General features: G+C 45.6%; 1 protein-coding gene across 1 annotated transcript in view; it reads right to left on the bottom strand.

The window, feature by feature from the left end:
• The window catches only part of TRPV3 (transient receptor potential cation channel subfamily V member 3), an 86871-nt gene that overhangs the window by 34116 nt on the left and 26280 nt on the right, over nt 1-26475 (bottom strand). Inside the window, exons 3-9 of the mRNA XM_058164005.1 lie at nt 24666-24755; nt 21261-21365; nt 18430-18513; nt 15362-15519; nt 11437-11613; nt 7686-7826; nt 2371-2651 (exon numbers count right to left, since the gene is read on the bottom strand). Coding sequence (XP_058019988.1) covers nt 2371-2651; nt 7686-7826; nt 11437-11613; nt 15362-15519; nt 18430-18513; nt 21261-21365; nt 24666-24755 — 1036 coding nt within the window. The remainder of the gene's footprint in view (nt 1-2370; nt 2652-7685; nt 7827-11436; nt 11614-15361; nt 15520-18429; nt 18514-21260; nt 21366-24665; nt 24756-26475) is intronic.

The raw sequence follows: 26475 nt of genomic DNA, 5'->3' as shown, positions 1-26475 counted from the left end.
CTACATCTTCATATTTTTTTTTGTTTACATTTATACCACGCCCTTCTCCGAAGACTCAGGGCGGCTTACAATGTATAAGGCAATAGTCTCATTCTATTTGTATATTTTTACAAAGTCAACTTATTGCCCCCCCCAACAATCTGGGTCCTCATTTTACCTACCTTATAAAGGATGGAAGGCTGAGTCAACCTTGGGCCGGGCTTGAACCTGCAGTAATTGCAGGCTACTGTGTTCTTAATAACAGGCTTTACCAGCCTGAGCTATTCCTGCCCCTATTCATAGCTATTCATAGTGGGTGTCTGTCTGCTGTATGTATGGATTGGAGGGGTTTGAAATGGCTAATGTTGCAGCTGCAGTCTGGCTTCTGGTCCTTGGTCGTGCTTCATGATTAGTGTGGACTTGGGTCTGCTTTCTGGGTGGATGTGTGGTGGTGACATCCTGTGTGGACCTCGTGAATGTGGGTCTGGTGTCATTCCTTGTGTTAGGGACTCGTTTGTCAATAAGGGCGGGTTTCCAAATGGCTGATAGGCGGGAGGTATCATCCTCCCGCCTACCAGCCAAACAACAGCAATGCAACTCACCAGCTCAAATCCCCCTGCAACTCACATTAAACTGAGCACAACCAAGCCCCCACCCAAACAGGACACACCCCCAGCCAATCAGAGCACAAAAAAACCCCCATCCAATCAGAGCACAGCCAAGCTCCCACCCAATCAGTTCAAACCCCCACTAGCAGTTAAAAAGGAAGAAACAGCTGCAATCACACACTGCTCCCAGAAGCACGAAGCTGAAGCCTGAAGATGATGAATGAGACTTCGTCGAAACGTCGCCAAGATACTTCCAATTTTACGCGGGAGAAAACCCGAATAACCAAAGACCTACACACACACACACACACACACACACACACACACACACATATATATAGGTCTTTGGTTTTTCGAGTTTTCTCCCGTGTAAAATTAGAAGTGTCTTGGCGACATTTCGACGAAGTCTCATTCATCATCTTCAGGCTTCAGCTTTGTACCATATATATATATCTCCTTCTTCCTGGGCCAGGAAGCTATATGTAAATCTTAATTGAACAGAGTTAGTCTTCGACTTAGATCCATTCATTTAGCAACATTTCAAAGTTATAATGGCATGGGAAAAAACAACCAGTCCTCACACTTACAACTGACATAGCATCCCCGTGGTCATGTGATCAAAATTTTGGCACTTGGCAACCAGTATGTATTTACATCCCTGATTTGCTGACCTTTTTGCCACGGTTGTTAAGCAAATCACTGCAGTTGTGTAGAAAATCTCACGGTCGCTAAGTGAATCCAGCCACCTGGGAAGGTCACAAATAGTGATCATATGACCCCGGGATGCAGCCACCATCGTGTGAACCGGTTGCCGAGTGCCCGAATTTTGATCACACAACCAGGGGGATGCTGCAACCGTCGTAAATGTGAGGACTGGTCGTAAATCACTTTTTTTCACTGATGTTGTAACTTCAAAAAGTTACTAAATGAATGGTTGTAAGTTATGGACTACTTGTAGATACAGGTAATCCCTGAGTTACAACCATAGTGGAGCCAAAATTTATGTTGCTAGGTGAAACATTTGTTAAGGGAGTTTTGCCCCATTTTACGACTTTTCTGGCCACTGTTACTAAGTGAATCATTGCATTTGTTAAGTTACTAACCCGGTTGTTAAGCGAATCTGGCTTCCCCATTGAGTTTGCTTGTCAGAAGGTCACAAAAAAGGAACATGTGACCTCGGACACAGCGACCGTCATAAGTCAGTTGCCAAGCATCTGATTTTTTGATCACATGACCATGGGGACGCTGCAGTGGTCATATGTGTGAAAAATTGTCATAAGTTGCTAAGTGTATCGCCACAGTTGGTAAGTTAGTAACCTGGTTGTTAAGCAAATCTGGCTTCCCCATTGAGTTTGCTTGTCAAAAGGTCACAAAAGGGGAACACGTGACCTGGGACACAGCGACCGTCATAAGTACGAATCAGTTGCCAAGCATCTGATTTTTTGATCACATGACCATGGGGATGCTGCAAAGGTCGTAACTTTGAAACGCGGTCATAAGTCGCTTTTTTCAGTGCCGCTCTGACTTTGAACGGTCACTAAATGAACCCATAGATAGGTCTACCTCAGTGGTGGGTTGCAGATATTGTTACCACCGGTTCGCCGCCTGCGTGCTCGCTTGGTGCACATGGGCACGTTGCACGCGTGCGCTTTGCTCATAGACATGCCTCCACTCGTGCACCCGGCCTCAAAAATGTGGCTAAATAGGATGGCATAGCACTGCGATCTCCGCTACGGGTTCGGGCGAACTGGTCTGAACCGGCTGAGTACCACTTCTGGCCTACCTCTAATTTCCCTGTTTTGGCTGCTAGCTGCAGAGGCGTTAAACCATCTTTGTTCTTCATCATCTCCAATTCCCGGCTTCTGCTTTTCAAGAGGATGGCGTCGTACATCCGCCGGACAAAGTCATTTTGGGTCTTAAAGTCTTCCGCCACGGTCACCAAGGCGTGGAGGATGTTGTTCCCTCGCGCATCCTGAGACATGATGTCCGTCTTGCTGTTCTCCATCAAGAGCTGGACGATGTCCGGCTGGTTGGTGCAGGCTGCTAACGCCAGGGGGGTCTCGCCTGCAAAGAGGGTGCCAAGTGGTAGCGTTTGAGAGTCAAACTTTCACTATGTGGGGCCTTTAGCTGAGGACCTAAAGTCTTGCTAATTCCTGTTTCTTTGTTCTTTGTTATAGTTTTCATACATTTTTTTTGTTCACATCCACGAAAGCTGCAGCAAGGACTTCAAAGATCTCACACGAATAAAAGCAAAGGTTAATGAAAATAAAATGGATTGTTTCTTTAAGAGATGATAGAAAGAAAGAAAGAAAGAAAGAAAGAAAGAAAGAAAGAAAGAAAGAAAGAAAGATAGATAGATAGATAGATAGATAGATAGATAGATAGATGATGGATGGATGATGGATGGATGGATAGAATAGATAGATGATAGATAGATAGATAGATAGATAGATAGATAGATAGATAGATAGATAGATAGATAGATACAATAGATAGATAGATAGATAGATAGATAGATAGATAGATAGATAGATAGATAGATAGATAGATAGATAGATAGATAGATAGATAGATAGATAGATAGATATGATAGATGAATGGATGGATGATGGATGGATAGAATAGATAGATAGATGGATGGATGGATGGATGGATGATGAATAGAATAGATAGATGATAGAGATAGATAGATAGATAGATAGATAGATAGATAGATAGATAGATAGATAGATAGATGGATGGATGGATGGATGGATGGATGGATGGATGGATGATGGATGGATGGATGATGAATAGAATAGATAGATGATAGAGATAGATAGATAGATAGATAGATAGATAGATAGATAGATAGATAGATAGATAGATAGATAGATAGATAGATAGATATGATGGATGGATAGATATGATGGATGGATGAATGATGGATGTATAGGATAGGATAGGATAGATAGATAGGTAGATAGATAGATATGATGGATGGATGGATGGATGATGGATGGATAGGATAGGATAGGATAGGATAGATAGATAGATAGATAGATAGATAGATAGATAGATAGATAGATAGATAGATGATGGATAGATATGATGGATAGAATAGATAGATGATAGGTGGATGGATAGGATAGGATAGATAGATAGATAGATGATGGATAGAATAGATAGATGATAGATGGATGGATAGGATAGATAGATAGATAGACAGACAGACAGACAGACAGATAGAGAGGTAGGTAGGAAAGATGGATAGGTAGATAGATAGAAATATAGAGAAAGAACAAGAGAGATAGAAATAGACAAATAGGAGATAGGTAAGGATTGATATATAGACAGAGAGGCAGAAGGATAGAGAGACGGAGATAATGATGGGTGGATGGATTTCTAGATAGGAGATAGATAAGCTGGAAAGAGAATAGAAGAAAGAGAAAGAGAGAGAGAGAGAAGAAAGAAAGAAAGAAAGAAAGAAAGAAAGAAAAAAGAAAGAAAGAAAGGGAAAAAAGTAATGGATAGAGAGAGAGAAAGATAAATAGATAAATAGACAGACAGAATTTGGAATTCCACAGACATTGTCAGACCATAGCATGAGAGGAGTTTGAAAAATGATGTGGCAATTTGCCTTACGAAAAAGTTTTGGAGCTTCTGCATGATATCCAAATACCCAACTATTTTTTCTGTTGAGCAGGGAATAAAATAATCATGAAGCCAACAATCACCCATTTATTTCACGCGACGGAAGAGCTAAGATTGATCAGCGATTGCTAAAACAATATTTTCTTTGTCATGTTTCATTTGTGCCACCCCTTGATAAATAACATAAACTATTGTGATTAAATCTTGATTTATTATTTGAGATATTATTATGCATTTATCAAGGGGTGGAATAAAACACAACCAAGAGAACATAACAGAATTGGAATTTGGTGCAATTCCCATCCCAGGAAACAAATCTTAATATTGGAGGGAGATGGGCGGTGAAGAAACACGAAATATAAACCAACAAAACAAAACAAAACAAAAACAACATCATGACTTTTAAAATCACACGCTGGCGTTAGGACCCACAAAAAAAAAGAAGTCTTAAATTCGGATCAGTCACAAGCTGACTTACTTTAAACTATCACAACTTAGGATAATTGTTAGACTAAACTGCGATTGTATCATGTCAAGGATGCAATTCTTGGTCATTGCTGTTGCCATATTATTATATTATTTATTTGTATCCCACCTATTGTTTTTACAAATAACTCAGGACCGCAAACATATCCAACACACCTCCCTCCTCTTATTTTCCCCACAACAAAAAGCCTGTGAGGTGGTTGGGTGGAGAGAGAGGAACTGGTTCAAAGTCACCCAGCTGGCTTTCATGCCTAAAGGAGGACTAGAACTCACAGTCTCCTGGTAATTGGTCCAAAGTCAGCCAGGTAGCTTTCATGCCTAAAGGAGGACTAGAACTCACAGTCTCCTGGTAATTGGTCCAAAGTCAGCCAGGTAGCTTTCATGCCTAAAGCAGAACTAGAATTCACGGTCTCCTGGCAATTGGTCCAAAGTCATCCAGCTGGCTTTCAGGTCTAAGATGGGACTAGAACTCACTGTCTCCTAGGGGTTGATGCAGGGGTGAAATCCAGCAGGTTCTAATAGGTTCTGGAGAACCAGTAGCGGAAATTTTGAGTAGTTCGGAGAACCGGCAAATACCATCTCTGGCTGGCCCCAGAGTGGGGTGGGAATGGAGATTTTACAATATCCTTCCCCTGCCACGCCCACCAAGCCACGCCCACAGAACCGGTAGGGAAAAAATTTGGATTTCACCCCTGGTCCAAAGTCAGCCAGGTAGCTTTCATGCCTAAAGGAGGACTAGAACTCACAGTCTCCTGGTAATTGGTCCAAAGTCAGCCAGGCAGCTTTCATGCCTAAAGCAGATCTAGAATTCACAGTCTCCTGGCAACTGGTCCAAAGTCATCCAGCTGGCTTTCATGCCTAAAGGAGGACTAAAACTAACAGTCTCCTGGTAATTGGTCCAAAGTCAGCCAGGTAGCTTTAAGCCTAAAGGAGGACTAGAACTCACAGTCTCCTGGTAATTGGTCCAAAGTCAGCCAGGCGGCTTTCATGCCTAAAGCAGAACTAGAATTCACAGTCTCCTGGCAATTGGTCCAAAGTCATCCAGCTGGCTTTCAGGTCTAAGATGGGACTAGAACTCATTGTCTCCTAGGGGTTGATGCAGGGGTGAAATCCAGCAGGTTCTAATAGGTTCTGGAGAACCGGTAGCGGAAATTTTGAGTAGTTCGGAGAACCGGCAAATACCATCTCTGGCTGGCCCCAGAGTGGAGTCGAATGGAGATTTTGCAATATCCTTCCCCTGCCACGCCCACCAAGCCACGCCCACAGAACCGATAGGGAAAAAATTTGGATTTCACCCCTGGTCCAAAGTCAGCCAGGTAGCTTTCATGCCTAAAGGAGGACTAGAACTCACAGTCTCCTGGTAATTGGTCCAAAGTCAGCCAGGCAGCTTTCATGCCTAAAGCAGATCTAGAATTCACAGTCTCCTGGCAACTGGTCCAAAGTGATCCAGCTGGCTTTCATGCCTAAAGGAGGACTAGAACTCACAGTCTCCTGGTAATTGGTCCAAAGTCAGCCAGGTAGCTTTAAGCCTAAAGGAGGACTAGAACTCACAGTCTCCTGGTAATTGGTCCAAAGTCAGCCAGGCAGCTTTCATGCCTAAAGCAGGACTAGAACTCACCATCTCCTGGTGATTGGCCCAAAGTCACCCAGGTGGCTTTCAGGCCTAAAATGGGACTAGAACTCACTGTCTCCTAGGGGTTGATGCAGGGGTGAAATCCAGCAGGTTCTAACAGGTTCTGGAGAACCGGTAGCGGAAGTTTTGAATAGTTCAGAGAACCGCCAAATATCACCTCTGGCTGGCCCCAGAGTGGGGTGGGAATGGAGATTTTACAATATCCTTCCCACAGGAGTGGGGAGGGAATGGAGATTTTGCAATATCCTTCCCCTGCCACGCCCACCAAGCCACGTCCACAGAACTGGTAGGGAAAAAAATTGGATTTCACCCCTGGGTTGATGCCTTAACCCCTAGACCAGGGGTCTGCAAACTTGGCTCTTTTAAGACTTGTGGACTTCAACTTTTTTAAAGAAAATGTTGGATAACCATCTGACTGAGATGGTGTAGGGTTTCCTGCCTGCGCAGGGGGTTGGACTAGAAGGCCTCCAAGGTCCCTTCCAACTCTGTTGTTATATTATATTAATTATATTATATTAATTATATTAATTATATTATATATATTACCGTATATACTCGAATATAAGCCGATCCGAGTATAAGCCGAGGTCCCCAATTTTACCCCAAAAACTGGGGTAAACTGGGGACTCGAGTATAAGCCGAGGGTGGGAAATGAGGCACCTACCGGTTGGAAACCTCCCTCAGCTGAGAAGGCTGGCGGCTCCCCCGCCCCGCCCTCCCACTGCACCGGCAGGGCTTCCGTCCGGTAAAATGTGAAAAAAAGAAAAAAAAAACTCGAGTATAAGCCGTATATACTCGAGTATAAGCCGAGGGGCTTTAAAAAAAAAAACTCGAGTATAAGCCGTATAGACCCGAGTATAAGCCGAGGGAAGTTTTCAGCACAAAAACGTGCTGAAAACTCCGGCTTATATATATATATATATATATTATATATAATATTAATTATATTATATTATTTATATTAATTATATATTATATTATATTATATTATATTATATTATATTATATTATATTATATTATATTATATTATATTATATTATATTATATTATATTATATTATATTATATTATATTATATTATATTATATTATATTATATTATATTATATTATATTATATTATATTATATTATAACATAACTCCCAGAGTTCCTCAGCCAGCAAAGCTGAAGTCCACAAATTTTAAAAGAGCCAAGTTTGCAGACCCCTGCCCTAGATCAAGCTTGTGACCCTAAAACCTCGCAAATTGGAACACTGGAGGAAGACGTATGTTTGTTGACCCAGCCTGACTTGGCCTGTTAATCAACAGCTCCTTTCCACCAGAGCTCAGCTTCTGTCAGACCCTTACCAAAATAAAAGCCTTCGTGTTTGCGTTTGGGATTAAAAAACACGCCCTGGGCATGGGCATTGACGTCCGCGCCTCTCTCGATCAGGGTCTGAGTGATGTCGTACTGACGTCTCTCGATGGCAATATTTAGAGCCGTCTGGCCTGGGATGGAGAAACAAAACTAGAATCATCACCTTCGTTTGCAAGTTTCCATATTAAAAAAAAAAAAGAAAAAAATAATAATTTCAGATGGGTGTTTCTCAACCTTGGGCACTTTAACACTGGTGGACTTCAACTCCCAGAATTCTCCAGCCACTTACTTTAAAATGAATAGATTTTGACTCTCAGAATCCCCCAGCCAGCCTGCTTTAAAATGAGTGGACTTCCACTCCCAAAATCCCCCGCCAGCATGCTTTGAGAGGGGAGGACTTCCACTCCCAGAATCCCCCAGCCAGCCTGCTTTAACAGGGGAGGACTTCCACTCCCAGAATCCCCCAGCCAGCCATGCTTTAAGAGGGGTGGACTTCCACTCCCAGAATCTCCCAGCCAGCCATGCTTTAAGAGGGGTGGACTTCCACTCCCAGAATCCCCCAGCCAGCCTGCTTTAAAATGAGTGGACTTCCACTCCCAAAATCCCCCGCCAGCATGCTTTGAGAGGGGAGGACTTCCACTCCCAGAATCCCCCAGCCAGCCTGCTTTAACAGGGGAGGACTTCCACTCCCAGAATCCCCCAGCCAGCCATGCTTTAAGAGGGGTGGACTTCCACTCCCAGAATCCCCCAGCCAGCCATGCTTTAAGAGGGGTGGACTTCCACTCCCAGAATCCCCCAGCCAGCATGCTTTAAGAGGGGTGGACTTCCACTCCCAGAAACCCCCAGCCAGCCTGCTTTAAGAGGGGTGGACTTCCACTCCCAGAATCCCCAGCCAGCCATGCTTTAAGAGGGGTGGACTTCTACTCCCAGAATCCCCCAGCCAGCCTGCTTTAAGAGGGGTGGATTTCCACTCCCCGAATTCCCCAGCCAGCATGCTTTAAGATGGGAGGACTTCCACTCCCAGAATTCCCCAGTCAGCCATGCTTTAAGAGGGGAGGACTTCCGCTCCCAGAATCCCCCAGCCAGCATGCTTTAAGAGGGGAGGACTTCCGCTCCCAGAATTCCCCAGCCAGCATGCTTTAAGAGGGGTGGACTTCCACTCCCAGAATCCCCCAGCCAGCCTGCTTTAAGAGGGGTGGACTTCCACTCCCAGAATCCCCAGCCAGCCATGCTTTAAGAGGGGTGGACTTCCACTCCCAGAATCCCCCAGCCAGCCTGCTTTAAGAGGGGTGGACTTCCACTCCCAGAATCCCCAGCCAGCCATGCTTTAAGAGGGGTGGACTTCCACTCCCAGAATCCCCCAGCCAGCCTGCTTTAAGAGGGGTGGATTTCCACTCCCCGAATTCCCCAGCCAGCATGCTTTAAGATGGGAGGACTTCCACTCCCAGAATTCCCCAGTCAGCCATGCTTTAAGAGGGGAGGACCCACTCCCAGAATCCCCCAGCCAGCATGCTTTAAGAGGGGAGGACTTCCACTCCCAGAATTCCCCAGCCAGCATACTTTAAGAATGATGGACTTCAACTCCCATGTTAGTTGGGCAATTCTGGGAGTTAAAGTCCACACCTCTTAAAGCGGCCAAGCGTGAGAAATCCTGATTTAGATGATAAACCTCTTTTGCGTCTGGATTTACTGTAAACAACAGGCCACGGCATTCATCTAATCGTGGTTTCTTCCATTTTAACCTTTCATCAAGCTTCTCTTTCAAAAATTATCTTTCAGGAAGCGTCTTTATGCTTTTAATTCGCTTCCTGGGTTAAAGCACAATATAGTTTTTCCTGTCTACTCCGGACACTTATTTAATGACATTAAATGTTGTTGTGGCTATGACACACTTGGGGTGTTGTTGCTAAACGTGGTTAAGCTTTTACACGAACACGGTCTAACCCTATTCAGACTTGCTTCTTTCCCATTTTCAGGGCTGTCCAGAAGTGTTGGGGGTGCACTGATGCCCAAGGAAATATCAGGAGTGTGAACCTACATAATCTGGGATGTCAGATGTACCCCGTCTTTAGGAAAAAAAAGTGGGGGGCAGGAAGATCCATGCTGGAGGAGGTAAAAACAGCTTTCAAGAAGAGTCTGGACTGCTGTCTGTCAGAAACGGTATAGGGTCTCTTGATTGGACAGGGGTGGGTTGGACTAAATGACCTAAAAGGTCCCTTCCAACTCTTAATCCTATTCTATTCTGGCTCCAACTCTATTCTGATTGATTTATAGAGAGACCAAGTATCTCGGCTGCAAATTTATGATATATGTTAAATCTGATCCGATTGTGGAGTCATTACACAGTGGAGGCTGCCATTTTGACTTTTTTGACCTCTACCACGGATACCTGTGGTAAGAACAGTCGCTTTTTAAAAGGCATTGATAACAGATCTTGACCTGACTGTGATAACTTTTGCTAGTTAGTCTATGTTATAATCTATAGGTAGTCCTCGATTTATGGCCACAATTGAGCCCACAATTTCCATTGCTAAGAGAGACAGTCGTTAAGTGAGGGTTTTTTTGCCCCATGTTACGACCTTCCTTGCCACGGCTCTTAAGTGAATCATTGCCGTCGTTAAGTTAGTCACACGGTTGTTAAGTGAATCTGGCTTCCCCATGGACTTTGCATGTCAGAAGGTCGCAAAAGGGGATCACGTGATCCCCCACGTCATAATTGTGAGTCAGTTGCCAACCATCTGAATTTTGATCCCATGCCTATGGGGATGCCGCAACGAAAAATGGTCGTAAGTCACTTTTTTCAATGCCGTCACTAAACGAATGGTCGTAAGTCGAGGGATACCTTTATCCTCTTAACATATTCTCCAATATACCGTAGTTAATATATGCAATTACTTTACGATTCAAGATACAATATATAGATAGTCCTCAACTTACGACCACAACGGAGCCCAAAATTTATGTTGCTACGTGAGACACTGGAAGTGATCCCTGGAAAACAGCGACCGTCATAAATATGAGTCAGTTTCCAACTATTTGAATTTTGATCGTGCGACCATGGGGACACTGCCAGGGTCGTAAGTGTGAAAAACAGTCGTAAGTCACTTCTTTCAGTTGTAACTTTGAACGGTCACTGAGTGGACTGTTGTAAGTCGAGGACTTACAAGAATGAAAAATACATACTTCCATTTATCTTCTGGGTGAATTTCTCACTAGATTTGAGGATTTTGCGTGATTGCTAACCAGTCCCTACAATATCATTTTTTCTCCGCTACGCAGCCGAAATACAGGCAGTCCCCGACTTACAACAGTTCGTTTAGGGACCGTTCGAAGTTACAACGGCACGGAAAAAAGTGACTTATGACCGTTTTTCACACTTATAACCTTTGCAGCAACCCCCCCCCAAGGTCACATGATTTACATTCAGTTGCTGGAGCAACTGACTCACATTTATGACGGCTGACCCTTTGGCGACCTTCTGACAAGCCAAGCCAATGGGATTCACTTAACAACCATGTTACTAACTGAACGACGGCAATGATTCGCCTGATCACGGTGGCAAGAAAGGTCATAAAACAAGGCAAAACTCACTTCACGACCGTCTCGCTTAGCAAACCGAAATTGTGGGCTCAGTTGTGGCCGTAAGTTGAGAACCACCTTCGGAGCCTTCCCAGGGTGCAGGAGGGAAGTAATTCTCTGCCATTTTTTGACAAAATTGGCACCTGGAGCCGGCGCCAATACCTCGATAGGCTTCCTCGGTGTAAGCCGCGTTGATGAGTTTTTCGAGGATCTGGTTTTCTTCCGCAAACGACAGTAGCATCTTCACGATTTGTTTGGTGTTCTGGTTGATGTTCAGCAGAGCTTTCATGAGGCAGGTCTTCCCGGTGTCTGAAGAGGTCATTTTATTCATCAGATATTCTGCAAAATAACATAACATAATAACTGTTATAAATAACTGGACATAAACTGTTTCAACTCCTACCCTCAAAATGACGCTATAGAGTACTGCACACCAGAACAACTAGACACAAGAACAGTTTTTTCCCGAAGGCCATCACTCTGCTAAACAAATAATCCCCTCAACACTGTCAGACTATTTACTGAATCTGCACTACTATTAATCGTTTCATAGTTCCCATCACCCATCTCCTTCCACTTATGACTGTATGACTATAACTTGTTGCTGGCAATCCTTATGATTTATATTGATATATTGACCATCAATTGTGTTGTAAATGTTGTACCTTGATGAACGTATCTTTTCTTTTATGTACACTGAGAGCATATGCACCAAGACAAATTCCTTGTGTGTCCAATCACACTTGGCCAATAAAAATTCTATTCTATTCTATTCTATTCTATTCTATTCTATTCTATTCTATTCTATTCTATTCTATTCTATTCTATTCTAACAGAGTTGGAAGGGACCTTGGAGGTCTTCTAGTCCAACCCCCTGCCCAGGCAGGAAACCCTACACCATTTCAGACAAATGGTTATCCAACATTTTCTTAAAAATTTCCAGTGTTGGAGCTTTTACAACTTCTGCAGGCAAGTCGTTCCACTTATTAATTGTTGTAACTGTCAGGAAATTTCTCCTTAGTTCTAGGTTGCTTCTCTCCTTGATTAGTTTACATCCGTTGCTTCTTGTCCTGCCTTCAGATGCTTTGGAGAATAGTTTGACTCCCTCTTCTTTGTGACAGCCCCTCAAATACTGGAAGACTGCTATCATGTCTCCCCTAGTCCTTCTTTTCATTAAACTAGACATACCCAGTTCCTGCAACTGTTCTTCATATGTTTTATCCTCCAGTCCCCTAATCATCTTTGTTGCTCTTCTCTGCACTCTTTCTAGAGTCTCAACATCTTTTTTACATCGTGGTGACCAAAACTGGATGCAATATTCCAAGTGTGGCCTTACCAAGGCCTTATAAAGTGGCACTAACACTTCACGTGATCTTGATTCTATCCCTCTGTTTATGCAACCCAGAACTGTGTTGGCTTTTTTGGCAGCTGCTGCACATGGCCGGCTCATATCTAAATGGTATCTAAAATAAGGAGAAATTATCCCGGATGTCCCTCCGTGTTAATTAAGGGCTGATTGGGAACGCTACCGCCATGTAACTAGGAGGAAATTACCAATCCCTTTCTCGGGAGGCAAATGAGAAGGCATAATTGTACCAAAAGCTCGTTTAGAAAAAATAATAATAATAAAGTAATTGCAGGTATCCAGTCACTGCGGTGATGGGGATCCAAGTGCTTGTTCATAGGGCGGGGTGCACAAAAGAATTAATGTTTCTTATTGTGAATGGGCAAAGCTTGCCATTCTGGAGAAAAACATTCATGGAATTCCAGGATATTTTAGAAAAACCCGGAACGTTCTAGAGAAAACCAGAACTTTCTAGAGAAAGGAGGTGGGGGAGAACCAGAATGTTCTGAAGGAAAGCCGGGACATTCTGGAGAAAACCAGAAGTTTCTAAGGAAAACAAGAACATTCTGAAGAATGCCAGAATTTTCTAGAGGAAAAATCAGGACAGAATGTTCTGGAGAATACCAGAACTTTCCGGAGAAAACCAGACCGTTCTGGAGAAAATCAAACTTTCCTGGAGAAAACCAGAACCTTCTAGAGAAAAGCCAGAACATTCGGAAGGAAAGCCAGAACATTCTGGAGGAAATCAGAACTTTCTAGAGAAAAACAATAACATTCTGAAGGAAGGAACATTCTGAAGAATGCCAGAATTTTCTAGAAAAAAACCAGGACAGAATGTTCTGGAGAATACCAGAACTTTCTGGAGAATACCAGGTCGTTCTGGAGAAAACCCAAACCTTACTGGAGGAAAAACAGAAGATTCTGGATTAAGCCAGAACATTCTGGAGAAAATAAGGACTTTCTGCAAAGCAGAACATTTTAGAGAAGATCAGAACTTTCTAGAGAGAACCAGAACATTCTGGAGAATAGCAGAACATTACAGAGAACTCTGGAACATTCCCAGGAATTCTGGAACATCCCTTATTTCTCCTGGAATGTGTCCATTCACCCCACCTGATACCACCAGAAACTATTTCTTATTTATTTTATTTTATTTTTTTATTTATTTGCATTTATATCCCGCCCTTCTCCGAAGACTCAGGGTGTCTTACACTATGTTAAGCAATAGTCTTCATCCATTTGTATATTTATATACAAAGTCAACTTATTGCCCCCAACAATCTGGGTCCTCATTTTACCTTCCTTATAAAGGATGGAAGGCTGAGTCAACCTTGGGCCTGGTGGGACTTGAACCTGCAGTAAGTGCAAGCAGCTGCTGTTAATAACAGACTGTCTTAGCAGTCTGAGCCACCAGAGGTCCTTTCTTGCTTTCAAAAAGTTACTTCCAAAAACTACTGGATCCCCTCCTGGAAAGTCTAAGTCCTACCAATACCCAAATAATTGTTTTTGTTTGTTTGTTTGTTTATTTTATTTGTTTATTTATTTGTTTATTATTTATTTATATCCCACCTTTATTATATTTTACAAACACGTCAAGGTGACAAACATATCCAACAAATCTTCCTGTTTTCCCCACAACGACAACAACCCTGTGAGGTGGATTGGGCTGAGCTCAAAGTCACCCAGCAAGTTTTTCTGCCTAAGACAGGACTAGAACTCACAGTCTCCGAGTGCTTGACTCAGAGTTACCCAGCCAATTTTCATACTTAAGCCAGCACTAGAACTCACAGTCTCCTGGCAATTGGCCCAAAGTCACCTAGCCATTTTCATGACTAAGGCAGGACTAGAACTCACCATCTCCTGGTGATTGGCCCAAAATCACCCAACTAGCTTTCACAGTTAAGGCAGGACTAGAACTCACCGTCTCCTGATGATTGGCCCAAAATCACCCAACTAGCTTTCACGGCTAAGGCAGGACTAGAACTCACCATCTTCTGGTGATTGGTCCAAAGTCACCTAGCCATTTTCATGACTAAGGCAGGACTAGAACTCACCGTCTCCTGGTGATAGGCCCAAAATCACCCAACTAGCTTTCACGGCTAAGGCAGGACTAGAACTCACCGTCTCCTGGTGATTGGCCCAAAATCACCCACTCGCTTTCATGGTTAAGGCAGCACTAGAACTCACCGTCTCCTGGTGATTGGCCCAAAATCACCCATTCGCTTTCACGGTTAAGGCAGCACTAGAACTCACCGTCTCCTGGTGATTGGCCCAAAATCACCCATTCGCTTTCACGGTTAAGGCAGGACTAGAACTCACCATCTCCTGGTGATAGGCCCAAAATCACCCATTCGCTTTCATGGCTAAGGCAGCACTAGAACTCACCATCTCCTGGTGATTGGCCCAAAGTCACCTAGCCATTTTCATGACTAAGGCAGGACTAGAACTCACCGTCTCTTGGTGATTGGCTCAAAGTCACAGAGCCAACTTTCCTACCTAAGGCAAAACTACAACTCCCCGACTCCTGGTTCCTAGCCTGGTGCCTTAACCACTGGACCAAACTTGCAAAAAAATGGGGTAGTTCTTCCACGATTCTCTGGACATTTCTGACACGGATGCCCCTAAATGCAATACTTGTAGCCCCCTGGATGGGGGTGCCTCCTTCGTTCTCAGCATCCAAGCACCCTAAAATTATTCCGACCGCAGAAATTCACCTGCAGAGGTAGAACAAAAGCCACCAACCTTGTACGGTCAGATTTTGGCACCTGTGCGACCGCTCCTTCATTTCCGCCAGAACGCTCTGTAGATCCTCCAGATTTCCTTCTGAAACTGCCCGGAAAAGATATTTTTTCAGCTTCTTACGACGACTGTTCGGCTGAGCGATTTGGGTTGAATTCGTGCTGTGGAAAAGAGAAAAAAAATTTGGGTGCTTTTTGGATTGCAGACTAAGGAAGGCGCAAGCCACGTCTCCCCCTGTTTGGGGAAGGCGGATGGTTTTTTTTGGAACAAGGAAAGCATCAGACTGGCCTACCTAGTCAGGCTGTTGTGCAACCGATAATCAAATTGCTCGGAAGGGTCTCTACGAATGCTATGAGGGTTTTTTTGTGGGGGAGAGGATTCATTAAAACACACACAAGCAGAAAAAAACACAACATACACAAATAACTGGACCCATGTTCCATCTAAGTGCCTTCCAATCAATTTTTGGAAACCTTGAGGTCAGATCACATCAGGAGAAGGAGACCTAATCAATAATTCTAATCAAGGCGAGCAATTAATCTACAGTGGAGTTTCCCAATCTTGGTGACTCGAACATGGGTGGACTGAAACATGCTAGCTGAGGAATTCTGGGAGTGGAAGTCCATCCCTCTTAAAGCAGGCTGGCTGGGGGATTCTGGGAGTGGAAGTCCTCCCCTCTTAAACTATGCTGGCTGGGGAATTCTGGGAGTGAAAGTCCACCCATCTTAAAGCAGGCTGGCTGGAGGATTCTGGGAGTGGAAGTCCACCCCTCTTAAAACAGGCTGGCTGGGGGATTCTGGGAGTGGAAGTCCACCCCTCTTAAAGCAGGCTGGCTGAAGGATTCTGGGAGTGGAAGTCCACCCATCTTAAAACAGGCTGGCTGGGGGATTCTGGGAGTGGAAGTCCACCCTTCTTAAAGCAGGCTGGCTGGGGGATTCTGGGAGTGGAAGTCCACCCCTCTTAAAGCAGGCTGGCTGGAGGATTCTGGGAGTGGAAGTCCACCCCTCTTAAAACAGGCTGGCTGGGGGATTCTGGGAGTGGAAGTCCACCCCTCTTAAAGCATGCTGGCTGGGGGATTCTGGGAGTGGAAGTCCACCCCTCTTAAAGCATGGCTGGCTGGAGAATTCTGGGAGTGGAAGTCCACCCCTCTTAAAGCAGGCTGGCTGGGGAATTCTGGGAGTGGAAGTCCTCCCCTCTTAAAGCATACTGGCTGGTGGGTTCTGGGAGTGGAAATCTTCCCCTCTTAAAGCATGCTGGCTGGGGAATTCTGTGAGTGGAAGTCTTCCCCTCTTAAAGCAGGCTGGCTGGGGAGTTCTGGGAGTGGAAGTCCTCCCCTCTTAAAGCAGGCTGGCTGGGGAATTCTGGGAGTTGAAGTCCACCCCTCTTAAAGCATGCTGGCTGGGGAATTCTGGGAGTTGAAGTTCACCCCTCTTAAAGCATGCTGCCTGGGGGATTCTGGGAGTGGAAGTCTTCCCCTCTTAAAGCAGGCTAGCTGGGGAATTCTGGGAGTTGAAGTCCACCCCTCTTAAAGCATGCTGGCTGGGGAATTCTGGGAGTGGAAGTCCTCCCCTCTTAAATCAGGCTGGCTGGGGAATTCTGGGAGTGGAAGTCCACCCCTCTTAAAGCAGGCTAGCTGGGGAATTCTGGGAGTGGAAGTCCTCCCCTCTTAAAGCATGCTGGCTGGGGAATTCTGGGAGTTGAAGTTCACCCCTCTTAAAGCATGCTGCCTGGGGGATTCTGGGAGTGGAAGTCCACCCCTCTTAAAGCAGGCTGGCTGGGGAATTCTGGGAGTGGAAGTCCACCCCTCTTAAAGCAGGCTGGCTGGGGAATTCTGGGAGTGGAAGTCCACCCCTCCTAAAGCACGCTGGCTGGGGGATTCTGGGAGTGGAAGTCCACCCCTCTTAAAGCAAGCTGGCTGGGGAATTCTGGGAGTGGAAGTCCTCCCCTCTTAAAGCAAGCTGGCTGGGAAATTCTGGGAGTGGAAGTCCACCCCTCTTAAAGCAAGCTGGCTGGGGAATTCTGGGAGTGGAAGTCCTCCCCTCTTAAAGCAAGCTGGCTGGGGGATTCTGGGAGTGGAAGTCCACCCCTCTTAAAGCAAGCTGGCTGGGGAATTCTGGGAGTGGAAGTCCTCCCCTCTTAAAGCAAGCTGGCTGGGGGATTCTGGGAGTGGAAGTCCACCCCTCTTAAAGCAGGCTGGCTGGGGGATTCTGGGAGTGGAAGTCCTCCCTCTTAAAGCAGGCTGGCTGGGGATTCTGGGAGTGGAAGTCCACCCTCTTAAAGCAGGCTGGCTGGGGATTCTGGGAGTGAAGTCCTCCCTCTTAAAGCAGGCTGGCTGGGGATTCTGGGAGTGGAAGTCCACCTCTTAAAGCAAGCTGGCTGGGGATTCTGGGAGGAAGTCCTCCTCTTAAAGCAAGCTGGCTGGGGATTCTGGGAGGAAGTCCTCCTCTTAAAGCAAGCTGGCTGGGGATTCTGGGAGTGAAGTCCTCCTCTTAAAGCAAGCTGGCTGGGGATTCTGGGAGTGAAGTCCACCTCTTAAAGCAAGCTGGCTGGGGATTCTGGGAGGAAGTCCTCCCTCTTAAAGCATGCTGGCTGGGGAATTCTGGGAGGAAGTCCTCCCTCTTAAAGCAGGCTGGCTGGGGATTCTGGGAGTGGAAGTCCACCTCTTAAAGCAGGCTGGCTGGGGAATTCTGGGAGGAAGTCCTCCTCTTAAAGCAGGCTGGCTGGGGATTCTGGGAGGAAGTCCTCTCTTAAAGCATGCTGGCTGGGGAATTCTGGGAGTGGAAGTCCACCTCTTAAAGCAGGCTGGCTGGGGATTCTGGGAGTGAAGTCCTCCTCTTAAAGCAGGCTGGCTGGGGGATTCTGGGAGTGGAAGTCCACCCCTCTTAAAGCAGGCTGGCTGGGGGATTCTGGGAGTGGAAGTCCTCCCCTCTTAAAGCAGGCTGGCTGGGGAATTCTGGGAGTTGAAGTCCACCCACCTTCAAGTCACCAAGACTGACCTATAGGCTGACCTATAGCCCCCCCCACCCCCCAACTCTTCCATCACTACCCTAACAATCCCTGCCTTGCCTTACCAACTCTCAGCATTTGGGGTATACTCCGTCATGTCATCCTGGATTGATTGGGGGGAATCCATATCTTCGCAGTTGGCGGAGGCACTGCGTGAAAAAGAAATGAAAAAGAAATGCGAAGGTCCGAGAAAACATCTGAACCAATTATCGGGATATTTCTTCTATGAGTCAATCATTGGAAGAAGCTGACATGAATCTGCCCGCAAGGTCCTTTCTGAATTTCTCCTCCATCATCATCATCATCATTTAACGACCCCATAATCTCTTGAGGAGTGGAGTCTGGGCCACTGAATGGAGCTAGCAGAAGGTTTACTGGTCGGATGCCCTTCCTGTCGCCAATGCGGAATTTTGTTTGGCAGATATTATTCTTATTGTGCCCAGAGAGAGAAATATCTGCCTCTACCTAGGATCGAACTCACAGCCTCCTGATTGTGAGGCGAGAGCTCCGCCTCTTGGCCACCGCATCCCTGTTGTGACCCAGGCCCAAGTAGGTAGTAGTAGACACAATCAGTTCAAAAACAAACAGACTTTATTAGAACAGCTGAGAATTCACTCATTCTCAGCGTAGTCCAAACTAAATCAAAACAAATTCTTCATAACACAAGTCTTCAGTCTTACCACCAACCTTGGTCTAATTAGGCAAACTGCCAAAGGCTTTTCTTGGCAAAAGTTCAAAAGCAGAAGACGCCGACAAGAAATAAATGCAGCAAGACAAGGAGCAAGTCTATCAACGTTGTTTTCCGGCAAAGCCCAAACGCCGTTGCTGGTCTTTTAAGCCTTATGAGAGGGACCAATCATCTCTTGGCCTTACTCCTGAGTCGTCCTCTTTGCTTGAGCTGCTCTTGCCTTCTGGCAGCTCTTCTCATGCGTGCATTAGGAACAGGCTCCTCCTGTTCCTCTGCCTCACTACTGTCAGTCTCCAGAGGCTCTGGAGTCCGCACCTCACTCCCCGATGGCCCTGGCCCCACCTCTGCCTCTGACGCAGAGTCCTCATCTGGGCCTTCCCCAGCCTCCAGGACTGGCCCATGTTCTTCCTCAGCCTCATCACTGTCCGACTCCTTTACCAGCTCCGCAGGCTACTGGTGGACGACAACAATCATTCTGAATTTCTCCTTCTTGGGACCCCCTAAATTAAAATGCAAGTTTCCAACAATTTACTACAGTGGGCTGCCCAATGCTGGACATGTTCAAAGAGAGGTTGGTTGGACAACCTCCTCTGTCTGGGCTACTATTGTGACCCAGGTTCCTGGACCCGGACTCCTGGACTCGGATGATTCAGAAAGTGAGGGAGAAGACCTGGCAAGCCCTGCTTCTCTTGGGCCCTCTCCCTTCCTGGCACCCATTTAAAGGGAGGAGGAAGGGCCGCAAGGCCTGATTCTCTTGAGCCTTCTTCTGATTTGGCAACGCCCCAAGAACAGTTTTGGAGTGATGCAAGACTGCGCAGACGTGACCGGCGCGCGCAGCAGAAGCAGCGTTGGGATAAAGCCAAGGAATGATTGTCATGAAGTGACATCTGCAGAGACTATAAATAGGAGGCGGGACTTCCTGGTTTTTTGTCTTGGACAAAGCAATGAATTTGCGCGGGCAAACTGTATCAATGGAGGGAAGAATATATTCGTGAGTAATTCTGGCCTTATCTATAATTTCCTCGTTATCTCCAGAAACTTGGCAGGCCCGTGGGTAGACGTGGCCAGGACATGTATCTATGTAAATAAATTAGAAAAGGAGGCCTTTGACTGACTCTTTGCTGGGAGTATTGGGGGGAGGGAAACAGAACAGCTACCTTCCCTTGAATTCCTACACAGAGCAGGGGGTTGGACTGGATGACCTCCAGGAACCCTTTCCCATGCTAGATTTTAATGATTCAAAGCTCCTGAGGAAATCCTTTTAAGGTTTCAAAATTTGAGGAAAGGGGAGAAACTTTCTTGCTTATGGCTATGATAGGATACACCTGGACGTCGCGAGGGACAGGTAAGGTATATTCAGGTAGTCCTTGACTTACAACCATTTGTTTAGTGACGAAGCTATAGCCCCACTGAAAAAAGTGACTTATGACCCTTTTTCACACTTACGACCGTTGCAGCATTTCCATGGTCACGTGAGCAAAATTCAGACACTTGGCCACCGACTCGTATTTATGACGGTCGCAGTGTCCCGGGGAGGGGTGGGGTCACGTAATCCCCTTTTGCGACCTTCTGTCGAGCCAAGTCAACAGGGGAGGCCAGATTCACTCAACGACCCTGTTACTCACTTAACATCGTCCGCAGTGATTCGCTTAACGACGGTGGCAAGAAATGTCGTGAAGCAGGGCAGAACTCATGTAACAACATTTGGGGCTCCGTCGTGGTTCTAGGTCGAGGATTAGCTGCGGTTCATTCACGCAGAATTTTGTAAGTGTGTTTAATAAATAAAATAAATAAAATGCAGATATTTGAGGGTTCGTGCAGGGGGTTAAAAAATTGAAGAGGGGAACAAATGTAAATAAAAAAAGACTTTTATTCCATGGTTGTGGCTACATCATTGCATCACCACCTGTACCCCTCCTCCCCTTTAGAAAGACGTCTAGGACAGGGGTCTCCAACCTTGGCCACTTTATGACTTGTGGACTTCAACTCCCAGAATTCCTCAGCCAGCATGCGCTGGCTGAGGAATTCTGGGAGTTGAAGTCCACAAGTCATAAAGTGGCCAAGGTTGGAGACCCCTGGTCTAGGACATGTGGTGATTTAATGCTTCCTGCGCAGTGTTCATCCCACATTTGCTTTGGGGATTCGGGCAGAGGGTGGGGGAGGGGGCTTATCAATCCAATAAAACAGAGGAATCGATCAAGTACCCACCATGGGCGGATGTTGGAGTCCATTGGCTTGGAGAAGATGGGGGGAGACGTCCGGCTTGGCGATACGTTGCTCTCAAAGGCTTCGATCTCCAGAAAAAAGTGAGAACTGTTGGATGCATTGGATAAAAAGCTGGATTAGTGGGAGTTATGGAACAGGAAGAGATCTGTCCATCATTTACCTATCTATCTATCTATCTATCCATCTACCATCCATTCATTTATCTTTCCATCCATCTATATATCCATCCATTCACTCATTTATTTATCTTTCCATCTATCCATCCATCTATATCCTTCCTTCATCCAACCATCCATCCATCCATCCATCCATCCATTCATTCATTTATCTTTCCATCCATCCATAGATCCATCCATCCATCCATCCATCCATCCATCTACCCATCCATTTATCTTTTCATCTATTCATCCATCTATATCCTTCCTTCCTTCAACCATCCATTCATTCGTTTATCTTTCCATCCTTCCATCCATCTGTATCCTTCCATCATCCATCCACCCACCCATCTTTCCATCCTTCCATCCATCTGTATCCTTCCATCATCCATCCACCCACCCATCTTTCCATCTATCCATCCATCCTTCCATATATCATCCATCTATCCATTTATCCATCCATTCATCTTCCCATTTATCCATCCATCTATCCATAGAACCATCCATCCATCCATCTCTCTATCTATCCATCCATTTATCTTTCCATCTATCCATCCATCCATCCATCCATCCATCCATCCATCCATCCATCCATCCATCCATCTGTTCATCTATCTATCTATCCGTCCATCCATCACTCTCTGTCCATCCATCCATCCATCCATTTATCTTTCCATCCATCCATCCATCCATCCATCCATCCATCCATCCATCCATTCATCTATCTATCTATCCGTCCATCCATCACTCTGTCTGTCCATCCATCCACCCATCCATCCATTTATCTTTCCATCTATCCATCCATCCATCCATCCATCCATCTATCAAAGCTCCATGGACACAAAGAGTCTATCTGTCGCTATAACTTCCTGAGGGCATCAACATGCCCTTTCCCTCCTTTATCCTCTCTATTATCCCATCTCTGAGACAAGATGTTCTCTTCAAGGATTTTTCCTCATCCGTGGATGAATCACAGTGACCTTCCCTTCAATTTTGCTAGACTTTACTACCCATTACACCAGGTTACCGGTGGGGAATGATGGGAAATGTAGTCTAATTGCGCCTCAGGGAAGGCAGGATGGAAAGTGGTATAATCCTGACTTTAAAAAAAATTCACTTTGTCTTGAAAGACAGCAGGAAGTTGAATGAAGTTCAGGCCGAAAGGGTCAAAATGGAGGCCATAACCACATGCCACGTTAAAGAACAAACAATTGTGTGATTGTGGCCACCATCTCAATTTTTTGTGACCCTTTCTTGAGAGAGACCACTGAATTGGATTAAATTACTGTATTTTTGAACCTTGGCCACTTTATGGTTTGTAGACTTCAATTCCCAGAATTCCCCAGCCAGCTTGCTGGCTGGGGAATTCTGGGAGTTGAAGTCCACACAACTTAAAAGTGTCTGAAGTTGAGAATCTCTAGACTATAACATTTCCCAATCCAACTGTGTGGCCTCCAGCTCCCAGAATTCTCAGCAGGGGGTGTGGCCTTGCTGGCTGAGGAATTCTGGGAGTTGAAGTCCACACAACTTAAAAGTGTCTGAAGTTGAGAATCTCTAGACTATAACATTTCCCAATCCAACTGTGTGGCCTCCAGCTCCCAGAATTCTCAGCAGGGGGTGTGGCCTTGCTGGCTGAGGAATTCTGGGAGTTGAAGTCCACCCCTCTTAAAGCAAGCTGGCTGGGAAATTCTGGGAGTGGAAGTCCACCCCTCTTAAAGCAAGCTGGCTGGGGAATTCTGGGAGTTGAAGTCCAGCCCTCTTAAAGCAGGCTGGCTGGGATTCTGGGCCTTGCTGGCTGGGGAATTCTGGGAGTTGAGAATCTCTAGACTATAACATTTCCCAGTCCAACTGTGTGGCCTCCAGCTCCCAGAATTCTCAGCAGGGGGTGTGGCCTTGCTGGCTGGGGAATTCTGGGAGTTGAAGTCCACACAACTTAAAGTGTCTGAAATTGAGAATCTGTAGACCAGTGGTTCCCAACCAGTGTGCCGCGGCACTAAGGGGTGCCGTGAGATCTTTTGAGGGTGCCGGGAACTTTTGAGCTACAGAGATTTTAAATATCTATTTCCTTATAAGGGTGCCGGGAACTTTTGAAAGGCTTTCCAAGGGTGCCTCAAACAAGAAAAGGTTGTGCCTCAAACAAGAAAAGGTTGGGAACCACTGCTGTAGACTATAACATTTCCCAATCCAGCTGTGTGGCCTCCAGCTCCCAGAATTCTCAGCAGGGGGTATGGCCTTGCTGGCTGGGGAATTCTGGGAGTTGAAGTCCACACAAGTTAAAGTGTCTGAAATTGAGAATCTGTAGACTATAACATTTCCCAATCCAGCTGTGTGGCCTCCAGCTCCCAGAATTCTCAGCAGGGGGTATGGCCTTGCTGGCTGGGGAATTCTGGGAGTTGAAGTCCACACAACTTAAAGTGTCTGAAATTGAGAATCTGTAGACTATAACATTTCCCAATCCAGCTGTGTGGCCTCCAGCTCCCAGAATTCTCAGCAGGGGGTGTGGCCTTGCTGGCTGGGGAATTCTGGGAGTTGAAGTCCACAAGTCTTAAAGCTGCTAAGTTTGAAGACCTCTGCTATAACGTTTCCCAATCCAACTGTGTGGCCTCCAGCTCCCAGAATTCTCAGCAGGGGGTGTGGCCTTGCTGGCTGGGGAATTCTGGGAGTTGAAGTCCACACAACTTAAAGTGTCTGAAATTGAGAATCTGTAGACTATAACGTTTCCCAATCCAACTGCGTGGCCTCCAGCTCCCAGAATTCTCAGCAGGGGGTGTGGCCTTGCTGGCTGGGGAATTCTGGGAGTTGAAGTCCGCACAACTTAAAAGTGTCTGAAATTGAGAATCTGTAGACTATAACATTTCCCAATCCAACTGCGTGGCCTCCAGCTCCCAGAATTCTCAGCAGGGGGTGTGGCCTTGCTGGCTGGGGAATTCTGGGAGTTGAAGTCCACAAGTCTTAAAGCTGCCAAGTTTGCAGACCTCTGCTATAACGTTTCCTAATCCAACTGCGTGGCCTCCAGCTCCCAGAATTCTCAGCAGGGGGTGTGGCCTTGCTGGCTGGGGAATTCTGGGAACTGAAGTCCACCCAGGAACCTAGAATCTTGTGATTCTGGAAAGCAAACCCACATTAGAAGAAAGCCCCAAAGAACCAGGAGGACAACGGGAAAACAATTACAAGCGCAACGACTGAGTAAAGAGAAAAGAAGTCCAGTCATTCTGCAGTGGGTCACACCTACCTGCCCAGGTGAGGCGTGGCGTTTGGGATCTGCCTGGGTTTGACGCGCCAAGAGAGGGCGGAAGGAAAAAGAAGAGAAGCAGGATTGAGCCTGGTTTGCAAAGGAAAAACACGTCTAAATATCGGACATTGGTCAGCCAGAAGAAGCAACGAGAGGCTTCGAAAATGCCAGCCACGGGCAGGGAGTCAAAAAAGTCAAAATGGCAGCCGCAAAAGGGAGGGGCTTTTTAATCCCGACAACCATCTTGGACTTTTATGATTTTCCTTCCCATATTTCAGTTCAAATTAAATTCTCCAAGCTGAACTCAATTCCCGGCGACATTATGAACACATTGCATCCTCCTCCAGTTTGCTTTTTCAAGTTTCTAGTCCACTTGACAGACCTGGATTGAACCCGGTTGCACAGAAAATACACATCTAAATATTGAATGTTTCTAAGCCAGAAGGCACAACAAACGGATTAGACACGGCAATAGCAAGCAGGTGGTTTTCCTGCAAGCCAGGGAGTCAAAAAAGGTCAAAAAAGTCAAAATGGCAACCACAAAGGGAGGGGTCTTTTAATCCCAATTGCCATTCCTGACTTTTCTGACTTCCTTCCCATATTTCACTTAAAATTAAATCAAATTCTCCGAGCATGGACACATTGCATTCTTCAATTTGCTTTTTCAAATTTCTAATCCAGTTTACAGACCTATATTAAGCAGGAAGTTGCAAATAACACCCCCATGTCCATCCAGAATTGCTTTGGATAGTTAGATGAGCAGCATATGCATTTTAAAAATAAATAATAAATAACTCATTTCCCCCCACCCCCCAATTAATTGGGCCCACAAAAAAGGTTAATAAGTTTGCAAATTGCAATAAAAAAAGCAGAATTACCACTTAAGTCTCTCTTTCATGTACACAAAGTGTTAAATTTAGCATCCAAATTTAGCATAACGGATTAACATCACATCCCCCATACTTGATGTGGAAACCTAATTAATCACCTTATTATTTTTTATTATATATATATATATTTGCCTACCGGGTCCTCCGTGCAAAAGAGTTGAACAGACAAACCAGCCCACTTGTGAGCCTCTCTATTATAGAACTCTCTGGGAGCAGCTGTCAATGCTGATTGCACCTCCTCAGCCCTGATTGGCTGTAGCGAGCAAGGCACACCCCCTGCCACTTGTCTGGCCAATGAGAAACGGCCTAGGATGTCTTGAAGTCTTGCTTATGTCCTCTTGGTGCAAGAAAGTGGGAGGGGCCTCCAACCTTGGCCACTTTAAAACCTGTGGACTTCAACTCCCAGAATTCCCCAGCCAGCCATGCTGGCTGGGGAATTCTGGGAGTTGAAGTCCACAGGTTTTAAAGTGGCCAACGTTAGAGGCCCTTGATTTATGTTGATTTTTTTTTAAACCTGGTTAGGCAATTCTGTGCTGCCAGTTCTACCAATGTCTGGTTTAGTCTCTTTGTTACATGTGAACGCACTCACAGAGACCCTGTTCTCACAACATGCTGGTTTTGAATTAATCCACGTTACGGTTGTATCCATCCAATGCACTGAATCCATAACGTTACCGGAAAATGCCGAGTTTGGCACTTCCATCTGTTGGAAGAAATATCCATCTGGGTTCAGTTCCAAGTGGGGACAAAGACACTGGAAACATGGAGGCTGCTTGGAAAGATGGTTTAATGGTGGTCAGGATCACATGGCTTGAGATCCTGAACAGAAAGGGCTGAGATCCTGTGTGCTCCCTGGTTTTATGCTTTTTCTGAGCTTTGAACTTTCTGGGACACAGGAAGAGTATCCTGATTGGTTGTCA

The sequence above is a fragment of the Ahaetulla prasina genome, chromosome 1 (genome assembly GCF_028640845.1).
Source record: "Ahaetulla prasina isolate Xishuangbanna chromosome 1, ASM2864084v1, whole genome shotgun sequence".
NCBI classification, from domain to species: Eukaryota; Metazoa; Chordata; class Lepidosauria; order Squamata; family Colubridae; genus Ahaetulla; species Ahaetulla prasina.
The sequence above is the reverse complement of the archived record's forward strand: the minus strand, read 5'-3'. Positions and strand labels throughout refer to the sequence as shown.